The following is an 18,681-nucleotide window of genomic DNA, read 5'->3' as shown; positions in this document are numbered from 1 at the left end:
AGAGGTCGAATTTTATCTTTTCAGGCTAAGTTTAAAGCTCCAGTCCAATAGATGGCAGTACTATGTCTTCGCGAAGCGAAATAAATCGGAGAATAAGAACGTTCCGCATGTCAAAACCTCAAATAACGAAGATATCCCAGAGGTGCTGTATTTAGGAGTGGACTGTTGGCGGTATGTATACTCTCATGAGAGTTACTTCGCTAATGACAAGTTATTTTCACCCGCATGTGAATGTTGTAATTAGTGTAAGCTTTAAGGTTTCATACTAACGAGCTAAAGATTAAGTAGTTCTTGGGAAAGAGGTGGAGATGACAGTACTGACAGTACCTATAGTTTCGGGTGACCATATTTTCATTGGGAAAACCAGGACACCTTGGAGCTGTCTACATTGTGATTAAGAACGGGGTTAGGGATAAGAACAGGGTTAGGGTTAGAACAGGGTTAGGGATAAGGGTTACTGCGGTAAAGTTGGTTTCACGTTCGCATATTCGCATATTCGGAATTATTTCTTCAATAATTTTAAGACAGTATCAGCAAAAGTGCCAAAAAGTGCCAAAATACTTACAACTTTGTTTACGCCAGGAATATATATATTTTAAGTTGTAGACAACATTTTATTTAAAATGTACTATTGTGACCGCTACAACGTCTAAGGCACCGTCTACAAATTACAATAATTTCAATAGCTTTTCAATGGTCCATCATAAGAGCACTAAACAAATTGTATTACACAAAGTGCATCCTAAATAACAATCTGTACATCAGAGATGGATATTCATAGCTGTTATCTATTTGTTGTAGTCCATTGTTGTCTTATTATTTCAATAGCTTTTAAATAGTCCATCATAAGACCACCAAACAAGTTCTAATATATTAAGGGCATCTTAAACAACAACCTACAACTCAAATATGGATATTTCTACCTCTTACCTATTTGTGGGGGTGAGTTTTTATCTAATTATTTCAATAGCTTTTCATAATACTCTGATTTTATGAACAGCACCTGCAAATACCCATGAGATGTAGGTTGTTGTTTAGGATGCACTTTGTGTAATACAATTGTTTAGTGCTCTTATGATGGACCATATAAAGTCTGAGTACCTCAAATTGGTGCAAGGTACAAATACCTATGTAAGAGTTGTAGGTTGTTGTTTAGGATGCCCTTTGTGTATTACAACTTGGTTGGTGTTCTTTTGATGGACTACTTAAAAGCTATTGAAATGATAAGATAAAAACTCACAACCACAAATAGACAAGAGGTAGAAATACCCATATAAAAGTTGTAGGTTGTTATTTAGGGTGCACTTTGTATAATACAACTTGTTTGGTGGTCTTATGATGGACCGTTTAAAAGCTATTGAAATTATAAGATTAAAACTCACCACCACAAATAGACAAGAGGTAGAAATACACATATAAGGGTTGTAGGTTTTTGATTAGGATGCCCTTAATATATGAGAACTTGTTTTTTGGTCTCATGATGGTCTGTTTAAAAGCTATTGAAATTATAAGATAAAAACTCACCACCACAAATAGATAAGAGGTAGAAATACCCATATCTGTTTTGTAGGTCGCTGGTCATCATGTACTTAATGTAATACAACTTGTTTGGTACTCTTAAGATGGATGGTTTAAAAGCTATTGAAATTCTTTGATTAAAACTCACCACCACAAATAGGTAAGAGGTAGAAATACCCATATCAAATCAAATCAAATATATTTGTATAGCGCTTTTCACAACATATCTGTGTTGTAGGTTGTTGTTTAGAATGCACTTTATGTAGTACAACTTGACTGGTGGTCTTATGATGGACCATTTAAAAGCTATTGAAATTATAAGATAAAAACTCACCACCACAAATAGGTAAGAGGTAGAAATACCCATATCTGAGTTGTAGGTTGTTGCTTAGGATGCCCTTTATGTAGTAGAACTTGATTGGTGCACTTATGATGCACCATTTAAAAGCTATTGAAATTATAAGATTAAAACTCACCACCACAATTAGACAAGAGGTAGAAATACACATATAAGCGTTGTAGGTTGTTGTTTAGGATGCCTTTAATATATAAGAACTTGTTTTATGGTCTTATGATGGACCATTTAAAAGCTATTGAAATTATAAGATTAAAACTCACCACCACAAACAGACAAGAAGTAGAAATACACATATAAGCGTTGTAGGTTGTTGTTTAGGATGCCTTTAATATATAAGAACTTGTTTTATGGTCTTATGATGGACCATTTAAAAGCTATTGAAATTGTTAGACAGAAACTCACCACCACAAATGGGTAAGATGTAGAAATACCCATATCTGAGTTGTAGGTTGTTCTTTAGAATGCACTTTGTGGAAAACAACTTGTTTGGTGGTCTTATGGTGGACCATTGAAAAGCTATTGATATTATAGAAAGAAAAAAAACAGTGCGCAGTGCTCTGAAACCTTTAAGACCGCCACTTGCGTCCGTGTTAACCGTGTTAAGGTAATTTGTAGATGGTGCCTTAGATGTTGCAGAGGTGACAACAGTACATTTAAAATAACATGTTATCTATAATTAAAATACGCATATTCTGAATATGCGAACGTGAAACCAACTTTACCGCAGTAACAGGGTTAGGGATAAGAACAGAGCTGCCCTCACCGACGTGACTCAGGGATCATCTCACACGCAGTGCCCTAGTGCCTGTACATTTAAATTTTAATGGTCCAACGAAGGTAATTTAAAAACTAGGACATTTCCTCACTTAAAAAAACCCGGGACGCCAGACGTTTGGTCACCCTACTATAGTTATGGTTAGTGCAACTAGATCTCGTTATTGTTACGTTACCCTTAAGAGCCGCCAATTACAGAACTTATTTAGCTGTCACAGTAAAAAATCTTCCACAAATGCCATCAACCTATAATGTAGTAACAAACCATCACTCAGAGTATTTTACTTCCAAATAAAGTATTGAGTAATTGTCCCAGTAACTGAAAATGCTGACTTGCCCAGCTGCAAGAATAACAATATGCAACTTTAGATAGTTAAAAGGCTAGAGACTTACCTTTACCCTAACATTAATTTAACCTTTACAACAATAATGTTCTGCTTGTGCCTTGCGTCAAAGCTGTAACATTTGAAAAACGTTAATTGAATTAGACATATTTTATAATGACCATCATACCCTAACAATGTGAAACTGTGATTTGGATCATTTAGATGGCACCTTTGAAGGACATGGATCTGATTGTGTTGCCACCCGAACCTACCGATTCTGGCACGCAGAGGTGTCGAATGGGGCCCACGCTAATGACTGAGCTCGGTCTGAAGATCGGTTCGCCGCTACTTGTACACCTGCCGCAGGGAGCGTGTCTCTGCACGGCCTGGCCTCGGAGTGACCTCGCTGATGGCTACCTACAATTCCACACCACGTGCGCCACACCGAACTTTAACAGCCGGGGGCTTTCTCGGCTATGGCCAGCGCAGCTGAAACCGCTAAGGTGCCCGCGCCTGAAAGATTTGCGTGTGAAGGTACTGGTGGAAAGTGCCGAATACAAGAGAACGACTTCGAGTCAGTTATTAAAGGAGTTCGCGAAAGAACTGCTCACGGGCCTGTATGTGCACGAGAAGCATTTGGTGAACGTTACAAGTTCTGGAACTCCGATTCAGTATGTTGAGGTGGAAAATGTGAACTCAGGATCACGTAAGGCAGGACTAGTATCTCCTGACACCTTCTTGGACTTGGTCTCTGTTCACACTGTCCAGCAGTACCTGCGCAAGAAGGAAACGCCTGTCATGGCCCTGAGTGGAGTGGACGAAGTGTACGCTACACTCCGGGAGATGCTTACACTCCCACTGCGGTACCCAGAGAGCCTGCGGCATCTGGGCCTCACCTGTCCTAGGGGGGCACTCCTGGTGGGACCGCCTGGTGTGGGCAAGACACAGCTCATTCGGAGCGTGGCACAGGAGGTGGGGGCAGCACTGGTGTCAGTGAGCGGTCCGGTGGTGGTCGGCTCACGGCCGGGCGAGAGTGAGGAGAACTTGCGTGATGCCTTTGCCCGGGCACAAGAGGCAGCGCGCGACGGGCCCTGCGTCCTGTTCATGGACGAGGTGGACGCTCTGTGTCCGAGACGAGCTGGCAGTGGCAGTGCTCCCGAGAACCGACTCGTCGCTCAGCTTCTCACACTGATGGATGGCATCAACAGCGATGAAGGGTTCGTTATCATCGCTGCCACAAACCAGCCGGATGCTCTCGACCCTGCTCTTAGGAGACCCGGCCGGTTTGACAGAGAGGTACACCTTAGAGACAGCCATTACAAATCACCTTCATCTTCGTCAATGAACATTTTAAATATTGAATGTGAAAAATGTTGTACATTCTTCATTCTAAAAGAGTGTGTGTGTCCCAGGTGGTGATTGGTGTTCCTACCCTGAAGCAGAGGTTCCAGATTCTGGAGTGTGTGAGTCAGTGTGTGCCATTGTCCTCCAGCGTAGACCTAATGTCCCTTGCTGAGATGACCACCGGATATGTGGGGGCAGATCTGAGCGCGCTCTGTAGAGAGGCAGCAGTGCAGGCTGTACTGCACACTGCACAGGTAACATACTTGCATTGCACATGTACAGTGAGAAAAATAAGTATTTGAACATTTAAAAAAATAATTCATTTGTGTGTTACTGCTGCAAATAAGAATTTGAACACCTGTGAAAATCAATGATAATATTTGGTACAGTAGCTTTTCTTTGCAATTACTAATGGAGTAACAGAAGTAACACACAAATAAATGATTAAGAAATTATACATTGTGATTTCTAGATTTTTTTTTATAGATTATGTCTCTCACAGTGGACATGCACCTAAGATGAAAATTTCAGACCCCTCTATGAAGTTGCTGAGTCGCAAGGTGTTCAAATACTTATTACCTCACTGTAAACATGCACACACTGAAAAGGTAACACGCACACACTGAACAAGTAACACACATTGCACAGGTAACCCACATGCACTGCACGTGTTTTGCAGATCTTAGAATATCTGAACTGTAACTGTGCACACAGTTCCTGAGTATCTGAAGTAAAATTTGAATATCTGTAGGCACACAGCAGTTTCTGCTCACTAAGCTGTTTGTTGTTTCCTAGGGCGGAGCTTCTGACATGAACAACAAGGATGGGTCTGTGGACATGGTGCATTTTCATAGAGCCCTACGGTTAGTCCCGCCCTCCTGTCTACGGAGCTCTGTGGGCGTGGCTGATTTTAAGCCTGTGAGCTGGGAGCAAATCGGAGGGCTGGAGGATGTCAAGTTCAAACTAAAACAGGTAGAGATGGGGCATGTATGGCCGGGGGGGGGGGTGTCACGGGCGGATCAAGAGATGTTTGATGGGTGTTGGCAAGAGCATAATGTGCTGGAGAGGCAGTGTAGGAGGTGATGGAGTGGCGGCGCAAGAGCTGATGAAGGGGAGGAGCCAGAGCTGTAAGGGCAGATTAGGCTGTGTCAGAGGGGCGGAGCACTGAGACTAATCAGCATCCTTTCAGTGTGTTTGTGTGTGTGTGAGGACCAGGACAGCCTGTCTAAGTCAAGTGACTCCTAAACAGTTGGCATGTGTCTACAGAGTATTGAGTGGCCAATGAAATTCCCAGAGGCCTTGGTACGAATGGGTGTGTGTCGGCCACGGGGGGTGCTGCTCTACGGTCCGCCGGGCTGCGCCAAGACGACGCTGGTGAAGGCAGCAGCCTCTTCATCACACTGCACCTTCCTCACCATCAGTGGAGCTCAGCTATACGCACCCTATGTGGGGGACTCGGAGAGAGCGCTCGCACAGGTAAAAAAAAACACACACACATGCATGCGCCTATTTACACATGTGCACACACACATACCCAAGCACTATCAAACACACATGAGCTCACTCAGGTGCATGTGCCCTCACGCAGTCTCACACACACATGCGCACACACATACCCACATGCTCACAAACACACACACATGATTGCCATGTTCATGCTTCTGAAAATTGCATGAAATTGCAAGATTGATCTGAAAATGTATGCACTAAGGTGGGTCTCTCTCTCTTGTTCCCTCTCTCAGCTTTTCCGTCAGGCACGTGCCTGCTCTCCCTCCATCGTGTTTCTGGATGAGATTGATAGTGTGGTGGGTTCTCGTGGTGATGGCAGTTGTCGAGGCAATGTCCAGGCCCAGGTGTTGTCCGTGCTCCTTAACGAGCTTGATGGGGTGGGCTTTAAGTCCACAGAGAGGCGTGGCTCTGCAAGGACTACCCACCAGGTGGAGAGGGAGGAGCCACAGGTCTTTGGAGAGCAGCAAATCATCCCCTGTGGAAGGATTTCGCAGGTCTTGTTTTTTTTTTTCTTCTGACTGTGTTTGGTTTGCACTTGCAAAATGGAGTTCCCCACATAGGAATAAAAAGGTACTGTGTAATTTTGACAGTTACAGAGCAACACACAAGTTTTAATAAAGCACTTACTCAAAATATACAGAAAATTAATACTACAGATACAATAGGAATAATGAGTAGGAAAGAGTGGTCCTTCTGTCAGAAGCAGCCTTGGCAGGAGTAAACTGAATTACTAATAATCTGGGAACCGGGATTGGATGAGTGAGTATAAATGGGTACTGGTGGGTGTATGGCTGATTGGATGAGTGAGTATGGATGGGTACTGGTGAGTGTATGGCTGATTGGATGAGCATTAAGGGTGTGACGATACACTCAGCTCACGAGACGAGACACTATATTGGGTTCACGAGAACAAGACAAGATTTTAAGAAAACTAAAATGACAAATTATAGTAATTTTAACATGCATGATATAAGCATGAACTTGAAATTAAAATAAAATTTTATAAAAGTTAAAATAAAATAAATAAAATTTAATATTTCTCCTTTTTTCAAGTACAAACAATATTATGTGCAAAACAAAGTTCTTCTCTGTCAATACAGAGTGCAAATAGTGCAAACAGTGCCTGATCAAGTATGTCACTGAATTTGCTGCAACTACACTGCCATGTTCTTTTTAAATAATATTAGCATGTCCACACTGCTCCCAATATCCTTTGCTGTCTCAACTTGCCAAAGTGTGCCTTTCTGTCCCTGCTACCTCTGTTCAAGTGAGATATGTTGATTTGAGTACTGAGCTGTGGTGGTGCTGTAAATGTCTCTGCATCGTGTTCATATTAGCCGCGGTGTACGGCATTATTTTCATACAATGTTTGCATATGGTCCGTGTCTTATAAATCACTCTCTTGCCATTTATCATTTCTGCCGGCTACCCAAAATGCTGCCAAACAAACGATTTGAAAGTGGCAGGGCATCTTCAATAGTAATACCTGTATTTTCCGACGTCATTTTGGCAGCTTGCTATATCACAAATCCCGCGAGACTTTTAACGCAACGAGAAATATCGCAGAGTTACATCTCGCGAGACCTCGTGACACGAGATCTCATTACACCCCTAGTGAGCATGAATGGGTACTGGTGAGTGTATGGATGATTGGATGAGTGAGCATGAATGGGTACTTGTGAGTGTATAGCTGATTGGTGACTGCCTTGCGACAGATACTAGATATTATTTTACTAAAACTATACATGCAGGTATGTTCCTAAAAATCTTAGTTTTTACCACACAAGTTAATTGCTGCAGACTAGTGCTGGGCGGTATGACCAAAATTCTATATCTCGGTATTTCTCAAAATTATATCGGTTTCATGGTATTTGGCTGCTTTTCCCCCCATGTATGATGTGTTAACTGCATTGATTACGAAAAGGATTACTGCAGTAGAGTGGTTAAGAGTACCCTATTCCACTGTTAGAAAAATGTCTCCACTTAAGTATTACATGTAATACAGATTTGCATGGGCCCACATGATCAGTTTTCAAATGGTAGCACTAAAGTAGTGAATGAATCATATAGCATGACAGTTGCAGTAAAAATACAAAACCTCTTATTTTTTATCTCTTTTAATGTGATAAAAAGCGAATTATTTCGAGTCATTTCGACCATATGTGTATTTGTATAAATATGTAACATAATTAAGCTGAAGGTGCTGAAAAATATTGAAAATGGACCTAGAAAGTGCCGTACAAGTGCTTGAATTCCACCTTGTAAAGGTGGATGAATCCTGCAAACACAGCGCTGAAGAGCGGAACGCAACCTCGACACAGCGGGCCCCACGATTAGTACCTGTATTTTCCAGACTATAAGCAGCTCACACTTTGAACCATACGACTTATAATGAGATGCGGATTTTCTGCAGATGTTTCTTCACCCATCAGGGGTGGAGCAGAAAGTTAATCAGGTGGTAGGACAAAGTTGTAAATCAAAGAAGAAAGTGCTCAATTTCATTTAGCACATGCAAGCAGCGGGCACGACGGAGACATTTTTTTAAACGAACGTGTTGTGCCAAATTCCGACTCCCCTCGTTTGCACACACATAAAGACATGATGACAAAGATGATATTAGGGAGTTACAGTGATTATAACTGTTCATTGACCACTCTAGTTTTGTCCTAACTAGATATTTAGACATACTGCTCTAATACTGCGAAGTCATGGTCAGAGGTGAACTTCGGAATAGCCAGTGTGTATTTTATTTAAAATACACTGCTCAAAAAAATAAAGGGAACACTTAAACAACACAATATAACTCCAAGTCAACCACACTTCTGTGAAACCAACCTGTTCAGTTAGGAAGCAACACTGATTGTGAATCAATTTCACCTGCTGTTGTGCAAATGGAATAGACAACAGGTAGAAATGAGAGGCAATTAGCAAGACCCCCCCTATAAAGAAGTGGTTCTGCAGGTGGGGACCACAGACCACATCTCAGTACCTATGCTTTCTGGCTGATGTTTTGGTCACTTTTGAATGTTGGTGGTCCTTTCACACTCGTGGTAGCATGAGACGGACTCTACAACCCACACAAGTGGCTCAGGTAGTGCAGCTCATTCAGGATGGTACATCAATGCAAGCTGTGGCAAGAAGGTTTGCTGTGTCTATCAGCGTAGTGTCCAGAGGCTGGAGGCGCTACCAGGAGACAGGCTAGTACACCAGGAGATGTGGAGGAGACCGTAGGAGGGCAACAACCCAGAAGCAGGACCGCTACCTCCACCTTTGTGCAAGAAGGAACAGGAGAAGCACTGCCAGAGCCCTGCAAAATGACCTCCAGCAGGCCACAAATGTGCATGTGTCTGCACAAACGGTTGGAAACCGACTCCATGAGGATGGCATGAGGGCCCAACGTCCACAGATGGGGGTTGTGCTCACAGCCCAACACCGTGCAGGACGCTTGGCATTTGCCAGAGAACACCAGGATTGGCAAATTTGCCACTGGCGCATTGTGCTCTTCACAGATGAAAGCAGGTTCACACTGAGCACATGTGACAGACGTGAGAGTCTGGAGACGCCGTGGAGAGCAATCTGCTGCCTGCAACATCCTTCAGCGTGACCGGTTTGGCAGTGGGTCAGTAATGGTGTGGGGTGGCATTTCTTTGGAGGGCCGCACAGCCCTCCATGTGCTCACCAGAGGTAGCCTGACTGCCATTAGGTACCGAGATGAGATCCTCAGACCCCTTGTGAGACCATATGCTGGTGCGTTTGGCCCTGGGTTCCTCCTAATGCAGGACAATGCTAGACCTCATGTGGCTGAAGTGTGTCAGCAGTTCCTGCAAGATGAAGGCATTGAAGCTATGGACTGTCCCGCCCGTTCCCCAGACCTGAATCCGATTGAGCACATCTGGGACATCATGTCTCGCTCCATCCACCAATGTCACGTTGCACCTCGGACTGTCCAGGAGTTGGCGGATACTTTAGTCCAGGTCTGGGAGGAGATCCCTCAGGAGACCATCCGCCACCTCATCAGGAGCATGCCCAGGCATTGTAGGGAGGTCATACAAGCACGTGGAAGCCACACACAATACTGAGCCTCATTTTGACTTGTTTTAAGGACATTACATCAAAGTTGGATCAGCCTGTAGTGTGTTTTTCCACTTTAATTTTGTGTGTGGCTCCAAATCCAGGCCTCCATTGGTTAATAAATTTGATTTCCATTGATGATTTTTGTGTGATTTTGTTGTCAGCACATTCAAATTTGTACAGAACAAAGTATTCAATGAGAATATTTCATTCATTCAGATCTAGGATGTGTTATTTGAGTGTTCCCTTTATTTTTATGAGCAGTGTAATTAACACCCTTGAGCCAGTATGTCTTTGGACATAGATGATGCCGTGCCATTTGCTGAGATGGATAATTAAAGTCTAGCTCTTATTTATGCATAGAAACATAAATCGACAATATAATCTGAAGCGTCTTTATGCGGATAAACGAGGGGAGTCGGAATTGGGCACAACACCAGCTGAAAGCAAAATCTGTCGTATGTGAAATGCTACAGGCATTCAGAAACTGATCAGTTCAGTTATGTTCAGTTAAATGTATTCAGTTTAGTAGATATACGCAACTTTTAGTCCGATGCGGCTTATAAAACATTTTCAATTTTTTTAAAAACATTGTAGGTGCAGCTTATATCGAGGTGCGCTGTATAGTCGAGAAAATACGGTACTTCCTGACAACATACACAGCTCCTATCTTTGGCAAATGTTCCTTTCTATATGGTGGTTCCTTTTACTTCAATGTTTGGGAGAATTTGTGGTTCAGAACGTCCCTCGTTTACAGCAAGCTAGATTTGCGCTCTGTTGCATGTGTGCTTAGCAGCGCAGCAATAAAAACCGTCCCGTGAGAAACAAATCACGAACGTGCTTTCCGGACACGTGAAGGCTATTTAAACCGGTGTGGCCGGTTTATGAAAAATTCTTATGATAACTAAAATAAACACCGGTTTTCGGTGTGAACCGGTGTACCACCCAGCACTACTGCAGACCACATATTAGTGGAAACCAAAAAAAACTCTGCAGGTTTAAAAAGTGATCTGTACTACAGTGTGTTTCAGAGCAAATACAGGTTTATGCACATAAAATAATCAGGAAATTCCACTTGCTTTAAAAATAAAAGAAAAGTAATGTTTTCAGCTAAGTTGAACAGAAAATATTAAGTTAAATATAAAGTTAAGAATAAATAAAAAGGAATAAAGTGCATATAATCAAGTGTAAGCACGGACGTAATTTTGGGGGGGGACGGGGGGGACATGTCCCCCCCCACTTTTTCAAAAAACGGTATTGGTCCCCCCCAGTTTTTACGGTTAAAACCAAATATTTAAATAGCGACGAATCCATGTCCCCCCCACTTTTGAAATCAAAATTACGTCCATGAGTGTAAGATTTTATAAAATAAAATGAAAGATAGAAAGGCACTACAACACAGTCCATTTAAAAAGGAAATGGAACAACACCGCTCCTTATAATAAAGTGAAACTTGTATGAAGTTGGTGTTCCAGTCTGGAATGTTCTAACCCGGAGCTTCTAACCTGTAATGGAATGGTTGGAAAGGCAGGAGTGTTAATAGTGTAATAACTAAATATACAGCCTTCCAACAAATGATCTTATCCAGAAAGAAGTAAACACCTAGTTCTTGAGATGAGATGGCTCCAAGTTAACTCATTTTAGTGGTATACGTTAGTGTCTTAAATGTTTTATATAAATTATCTGCATAAAGGCCTGGATAAAACTATGAATGAAAGAATAGATCATTTACAGAGGCATAGTAATTCTATGTGTGTGTATGCATGCATGTGCATGTGTGTTGCAGATGGAACTTCAGGAAGTATGTAACAAAGATGTATTGATAGTGGCTGCCACTAACAGGCCAGATGCATTGGACAGTGCTTTGCTCCGCCCGGGACGACTGGACCACATCATATACGTTCCCCCACCTGACCCGCAGGTAAGACCTGCCTCAGATCCTCCTCACCTAACCCACAGTGAGACCTACCCCATAACACCTCCACCTAACCCACAGTGAGACCTACCCCATAACACCCCCACCTAACCCACAGTGAGACCTATCCCAGAACACCCCCACCTAACCCACAGTGAGACCTATCCCAGAACACCCCCACCTAACCCACAGTGAGACCTACTCCAGTACACCACCACGTGACCCACAGTTGATTCACAGAACTTGGCCTGACCCATATGAGACCTCAGACCATCCTCAGCTGATTCTCTACCCTGTGCTCTGAGCTCTGCCGTAAAAACATACCTAGCTGACCCAGAGGTGACAGCTGATCCCCCTGCCCCTGGTCCTTATAATTAATTCCTTTATTTTGGCTGCCTGAAGAGTGTGTGTGTGTGTGTGTGTGTGTGTGTGTGTGTGTGTATGTATGTATGTATGCATTCATTTCCTGTGTGTATGTATGTATGTCCTGCTTTCAGGCTCGTCTAGCTATACTGGAGCTCCACACAGAGAAAATGCCTATGAGCTGTGATGTGTCACTGAAAGATCTGGCAACCCAAACCCATCTGTTTTCAGGGGCTGATCTGGAGAACGTCTGCAAAGAGGTCAGAATGCTGGGGTTTTTTGTTTTTTGGTTTTTTTTTTTTTGGAGAGGGTGGGTTGTTTGTTTTTTAATTGTATGATTATATCTGCTGTTGGTTTCATTGTTGAGAGCAGTACTCTGCAGTATTTTAATTGTGTGTGCATGCGTGCGTGCGTGTATGTGTCTGTGCACTTGTTATTTACAGGCAGCTCTATTGGCTCTTCATGAGGAAGGCATGAGTGTTTCCTGTGTAAGGCAGAAGCACTTCCTGGAAGTGCTCCAGCGTGTACGCCCCTCTCTCAGTCAACACCAGCTCCTCCAATACCAGCAGGTCTTCAGCCTAAGCCAGAGCTCCAGTTAGTGTTCTGCAGTTAGCACTAATGACTCTAAAAATACTACACTCATTCTGACATAACATTTTTTGTGACTCCTGATTAAATGTTTTCTCTGAATGTTTTATTGCATAAATGTAAATATGGAAATTAGAATAAATTATTATTAATAATAACAATGATGTTATATATACATTTTACAATTTTGTCATTTTAGCAGATGCAGAACAACTTGCAAAAGTTTTTCATCTAGTAGCTACAAAAATAACTTTGAACTTGAATGCTGCTAAATACAGGAATCGATGCTGATACCTTGAAGTAATGCAAAAAAAGCATAAATACTGTATCAAACAACAGTAAGTGCAATACCACTCAGTACCAAACAGTACAGTGTCTAGTAGTAGAACATTTCCATGGGTGCAGAATTAATGGACATTTAAATTCTACAAACAGACAAAACGCACAGCAAAGGACTCTTGTTCAGACTGCCAGTGAACCTTCTTTCCAGCGTCTGTATACCAGGACAAATATTCTTGATTTTGGCCTTTCATGAGACTTGGAGCACAGTGTTTTGAGCTGAGCCGTACTTGAGGCATGAAAGACGCAAAGCTGAGGCCGGGAAAAGGAATTCAACAGCAGAGCGAATTGTTGCATCATTTAGAATCTGGGGTCAGTTTACAAATCACACAAATGATGCAGTGAAATCAGTCGTATACTGCAGTCATTAGTTATCGCAGTTAGTGATGTACCCTGCCATGACATTCACTATGAATGAACTGATGAACTGATTCCAAAAGCAGCAACATTAGGTGTTTTGAAATGGCAACCAACCTTCCTGAACCAACCTTCCACTTTTAAATCTCCACTGTAGCAGTTTTTTCATATTTACTGTTAAATAATGAAATTGTCATTGATTAAACGCTACATTTCACAAATATAGTTTATGTATTTTGAAATGCATCAAATATTGCAACTCTTTTTCAAAGGCATCACAACAGACACCTTGAACTACAACTTAACAGATCTGCAAAGCAAACACAACAAAGTTTAGTATCAATCCCACCCAGCCATTGATCATACAACAGGTGGCATGGTATTAGATATGTATCCATTTCACATTATATATGTATCCACATTAGATATGTATGTGGATGGGGGGAGTATTTTTTTAAGTATTAAAAAGTATTTTAGTTGTAAATAATTTTGCAAAGACTTATATACATTTTGCTTTAAAGATACATATATAAATATATATATAGGGCTGTACCTCCATAGCACCTATCCAGGAATCCAGAGACACAATCAACAGAGCTCTTATGTCCAGACAGCCAACTGCACACAGCATCCTCTCGACTGGGGACTGGGTCGGGCCTGAGGGGAACACCCAGGACAGCACCATCCACCCCAGGCAAGCACACACAGTCATTCATACCAGTCCAATTTGTACTAGGTACTACTGCTGGGCATGTAGTACACAGGAAAACGTATTAGGGTGGACAATTTGACCTGATCTCCATGTTTTTGGACTGTGAGAGGAAACTGGACACCATGGAGGAAACCCACTCAGACAAGAGGAAAATGTGGAAACTCCACCCAGATAGGGATACAGTCCTGTGGCCATAGAGCTCAGAGGTGAACATGCTGATCACCAAGCTCCTCATAGCAGGGTGTGCCGAATTTCCAGTCTGAACCATGACAATAATCAAACCATAGCCCTACAAGCATGAAGTGAATAATGAAAGCTGAATTGAATTGTTACACCATTAGTACACATGCACAAGTGTGTCTACCAAAATGGTATAAAGTGAAAGTAATGTGTAAATGTATATCAGCCCCCACTGCCAAAGCAGGCATGGCTTGCCACAAACCATGACCTCTTCCTGGTGTTAGCAGTCACTACATATTTTCTTCTCTTCGTATTGTTCCCTGCTCAACTATGTGAGAAATTTCATGCCCCATGCAGTCGTTTATAATTACCGTGTTATGATGTTTGGAAGACGCACATGCATCTTCACTATGGGTTAAACCACTACTAAACTATGCAGGAAAATTGTTGGCTTTTTTGTTGTTTTTTGTTTTAACCTGAACCTTTGGTGTCAGTGGAAATACTGGTGTCACAGTGCGCTAGTGCACCCAGCCCGAGAGACACGCCCACTGCCACACAAACACACATACACACACACACATACACACACACACACACACACCGCACTTTCCCATTACAACTGTTCTGCTAGCATTGTCTCTTGTCTCGCTTTATGTAAGGCCACCTGAACCATTGTCTGGTGATGCGCGTTGCCCTGTTAAAGCAGAGCGTGCTTGTTTATTTACCTTTGTTTTGGCTACTTGGCCATGTAGATTCACTGGACCTGTGATGAAAGTGTCACATATAATCGTTTAAAACTCATTTTCCAATTTATAACGGACAGAAACGTTTAGGCTTGAGCTATGTTCACCTATAGCTAGATTTGTGTTTCGTTCTCGCCGTGTGCCCGAGCTATAAATAACGCCTTTGTTTCTACTGTGCGCAGCGCCCGTGGCATGTTATTCTAGAGCCATGACCTTGTCATCCAACCTCTTCCTTATTTAAGTGACCTTCTAGAAATGTAGACACCAGGTGGCGCCCCACACTGCGAAGGCTCGTGGGTGCTATGGCGAATAAGTTTTGATAGATGTCGATACTTTTGTGTACGTGCCGTAGTACTCGTAAAGCCAGCGTTTTAAGCTCGTCTTCCAGTGATGCTGCACTCATAATACACCTTGTGCTCCATCCTACCACTTCAGCCAGGTATGCCCACCACACTGGGTTTATTTATTATCTGTCAAATAATTACACTATATTACATTCTTAATTGTAGCCAATTAATTCTTATTTGCATTTGTTAATTATTATCTTATTATTAGACAGTTATAAGAAACGAAAATGGTGGTTGGCGGCTTTTTCCAAATGCTAAGGAAAAAGAAAGAGGTTTGTTTATATTGTCTATTGAAAGATTCATAAAGCGACCTTTATTTTTATATAAACTTAATGTGGCGGTGTTCCAGCAACAATATACATTAATTATTGGTATCTACTCCCTACGCAATATTATTTAAAAATAATCTATTTTGTGATATATACTTTAATGTGTGTTCAAGAGATTTTCTTCTTATGTGTGTGTATTCTATAGATATCTACATATAGTTTTACCTATTTTTAATATAAAATTAGTGAACAGAATAAGGAAGTTTACAGTTCCCTGTCCCCATACTTACGCAACAAATGTTTTCCCCTGTAGCTGATTCCGTTGATTGGAATAATGGCGTTTGCCGCAACTGGTGCTACTTCTGCCTGTGTTTACTTCTTACTGAGCAAGACTGATATCATGTAAGAAAGTTCTCAATAGCTTTCACATTTTCTTCTTTTTCTTGTTTTAATGGACTAAACAGTTGTAGCCTATGTTCAATTTGTTTTAACGGTTGCAGTGAAACTATATTGACATTTTAAATCTGCTTTTATTTTAATATAGTTTAAACAAAACAAGAAATCCCGAGCCTTGGGAAAGGATAGACCCATCAAAACCTCAAAAGGTAAATGTGGGGGTTTTTTTATATTACGCTTTCGTCTTTAATTCTCCGAACAGGGAAACACTTTTCTTAATTTCATGTGTCTAATTATCAAGTATCACGATCTCGAACATTTCATGCGGTCAGATCAGGAGTAGCCTACTGTTTGCGCAATGATGCTTGCGCATGGATTTTGCGGAGGATGATGCGAGGAGTGTCTTGATTCTCTATCACGTCCAGTTATTAATTACAGTTGTATTTGTATCGCTCTCCTTACAGTTAATCACCATAAACCAGCAATGGAAGCCTGTGGACGAACTCCAAGTTCTTAAGAATTTGACTAAGTAATCGCGTCCCATCGTGCCATCGTGCCAAGACACCCCTCCCCCCGTCTGTGAACCCCGTCCATGCGTCCTTCCATGCCTCCATTCCTCGCACCTAGCCCGTCATCATGCCCTCAGCTCAGCACTCACCGGTGTTCTCACCAGTCTCGCGGAATCCTTTCTGCACAGACTCGCGCTCAGACTCAGTGTGCGGAAATGCTTCTGCTGTATTGGTGAGAGCTAAGCGCGCATGCTCACCCGTCCAGACGGGTATGTAAATGACAGAAGCTGCGCTCAGACACTGGCTACGGTCACGACACTTTCCATACACACTGAAGGGGGCAAATTTGCACAAAGATTAACTGAACTGCACCGTTTTGAGACGTAATGTGATGAACGTGGGTTATTTACAGTAAGTGTGTATACTGGTGTTGAATAAATGAATTTCTTGGGAAAAATAACAAATGAACTGTTTTCTGATACATGTTTTTGAAGAGCTACAGGTGCACAGTTAGGTTTTGACTAATGTTATTTAGATTTTATTTCTATAAATAATAAATTATTGTTTTCCTTTGGAACGATGTCACTTCAACATTCCACCCTAAGTGGCTTCACAGCAAGAATATAGGGAACTGATTTACATAAAACTCATGGGGCTAGAATTTCCTGAAACTCTGCAACTGTTGCCTGCTGAGTCACTCAGAGTTAATACAGTGACCGGTATGGGGACGTTCTCTTCAGTCACAGCTAAGGAAGCTAAAATCTTTTCAGAAAATATAGTTTAAAAATTTTATTAATGTTTAAATAATAACATTCCTAATAACATAATTAACCGCGATGATCATAACAGTAATAACAATGACAATAATAACAACAACAATAACCCTTTCAAACATACATATATACAAAAGCCAAAATAATATGTCTCACTTTCTTGCGCACACACACACACACACACACACACTAAACCCCTAACTTTACAAACAATACAAACGAGTAGAACATCGGGAAGCACAGGTGCTGCACACCAGCACAGTAAACACTATCAGACAGGTATTAACACACACACACACACACACACACACACACACACACACACACACACACACACACACACACCAGCACAGTAAACACTATCAGACAGGTATTAAACACACACACACACACACACACACACACACACACACACAAACCCACATATACAGCTACTGGAATGCTATAGTGGAATGCTATCATTTTCGCTTGCGGTTTAGGTTAGCTGTAGGTTAAAAGGAGGAGTTACATCATACAATAATAAAGTCAGCATGGAATCTGTGAACGTGTGTATGTATACAGATTCTTCCCGTGTTCATTCTCAGATACGGCAGATCTGGAGTAGCTGCAGAAACCATCCCTCATTGTTCCCAGAAGAGAACTCCACTAGTCACAGTGGACAGCAGGCAGGAGGTTGAGGGTAATCCTGTGCCCTATGGTTGTGTATGACTTGTGTTTTTGTATACGTCTTGGCCTTGTGTGAGCTATATGACAAGGAAACAGCATACATTTCACACTGTCTCTATTTTGTCTCCCCCCCCCCTCCAGAATCAGTATCGGCACTGATTCCTGTATTTACCAGTATTTTAGGACAATGGTGTCTTTAATTCTAACCTACTGTACTGGTTAGGATACATTCTATAGTTGACAAGGCACTTTTTTCAGGTAAATGCTGTAAAATATGTAAATATGAAATATAAACATTATCAGCATGTCTGAAATACACTCCACTTGTGTCAAAGGTGTGTGCAATGAAAACCTACAGACTCCCTAATCTAAATGTCTCTCCAGTTCCAAGGGGTCAGTCTTGGTGTGATCAGGCAGGAAATAAGGGCAGATATTTTGGGGTAGTTAATCGGTGACTGTGAGGACTCAGCACCCTGGAATGTCACTATGGCAACCGCAGCTAAATGGAGCACACCTTTGGCTGACAGATGCTCACCGCATGTTTGTCTTCTTCACTTCCTCTTGTCCTCCTTTCGAAGCGCTCGCTCTGGTTTTGCAACACGTTGGATACAACGTGTCCCTCAA

General features: G+C 41.9%; 2 protein-coding genes across 3 annotated transcripts; both read left to right on the top strand.

Moving 5' to 3' along the window:
• The first annotated feature begins 40 nt into the window (after positions 1-40).
• On the top strand, positions 41-13,104 carry afg2b (AAA ATPase AFG2B). 2 transcript variants are annotated; one of them, XM_076993960.1, is made up of 9 exons: positions 41-171; positions 3,199-4,272; positions 4,389-4,574; positions 5,116-5,292; positions 5,587-5,796; positions 6,063-6,323; positions 11,687-11,821; positions 12,313-12,438; positions 12,622-13,104. In XM_076993960.1, exons 2-9 carry the CDS (start codon positions 3,199-3,201, stop codon positions 12,775-12,777), a joined length of 2,325 nt encoding a protein of 774 aa, XP_076850075.1. In that variant the 5' UTR covers positions 41-171; the 3' UTR covers positions 12,778-13,104. The 2 variants fall into 2 exon arrangements, 1 of the variants encoding a protein (XP_076850075.1); XR_013126044.1 differs by lacking the exons at positions 12,313-12,438; positions 12,622-13,104 and having other exon boundaries at positions 6,063-6,399; positions 11,687-11,817.
• A 2,308-nt stretch (positions 13,105-15,412) lies between these two features.
• Positions 15,413-17,082, top strand: coxfa4l3 (cytochrome c oxidase associated subunit FA4L3). The gene is made up of 5 exons (XM_076993970.1): positions 15,413-15,536; positions 15,653-15,716; positions 16,027-16,115; positions 16,258-16,318; positions 16,574-17,082. The coding sequence occupies exons 2-5, from the start codon at positions 15,672-15,674 to the stop codon at positions 16,640-16,642; spliced, it is 264 nt and encodes an 87-aa protein (XP_076850085.1). The 5' UTR covers positions 15,413-15,536; positions 15,653-15,671; the 3' UTR covers positions 16,643-17,082.
• The last annotated feature ends 1,599 nt before the right edge of the window (positions 17,083-18,681 follow it).

This window comes from Brachyhypopomus gauderio, chromosome 2 (assembly GCF_052324685.1).
Source record: "Brachyhypopomus gauderio isolate BG-103 chromosome 2, BGAUD_0.2, whole genome shotgun sequence".
In the NCBI taxonomy this organism is placed as follows: Eukaryota; Metazoa; Chordata; class Actinopteri; order Gymnotiformes; family Hypopomidae; genus Brachyhypopomus; species Brachyhypopomus gauderio.
This window is presented reverse-complemented; position numbering and strand designations above follow the sequence as displayed.

What these genes read in the sequence shown, in the direction of transcription:
- afg2b (XM_076993960.1), top strand. Translation starts at nt 3,199, where the DNA reads ATGGCACCTTTGAAGGACATGGATCTGATTGTGTTGCCACCCGAACCT. An exon ending in TCAAGTTCAAACTAAAACAG is followed by an intron (nt 5,293 to 5,586) that starts GTAGAGATGGGG and finishes ATGTGTCTACAG; the next exon opens with AGTATTGAGTGGCCAATGAA. An exon ending in TTCCCCCACCTGACCCGCAG is followed by an intron (nt 11,822 to 12,312) that starts GTAAGACCTGCC and finishes TCCTGCTTTCAG; the next exon opens with GCTCGTCTAGCTATACTGGA.
- coxfa4l3 (XM_076993970.1), top strand. Translation starts at nt 15,672, where the DNA reads ATGGTGGTTGGCGGCTTTTTCCAAATGCTAAGGAAAAAGAAAGAG. An exon ending in CTGAGCAAGACTGATATCAT is followed by an intron (nt 16,116 to 16,257) that starts GTAAGAAAGTTC and finishes ATTTTAATATAG; the next exon opens with TTTAAACAAAACAAGAAATC. An exon ending in ACCCATCAAAACCTCAAAAG is followed by an intron (nt 16,319 to 16,573) that starts GTAAATGTGGGG and finishes CTCTCCTTACAG; the next exon opens with TTAATCACCATAAACCAGCA.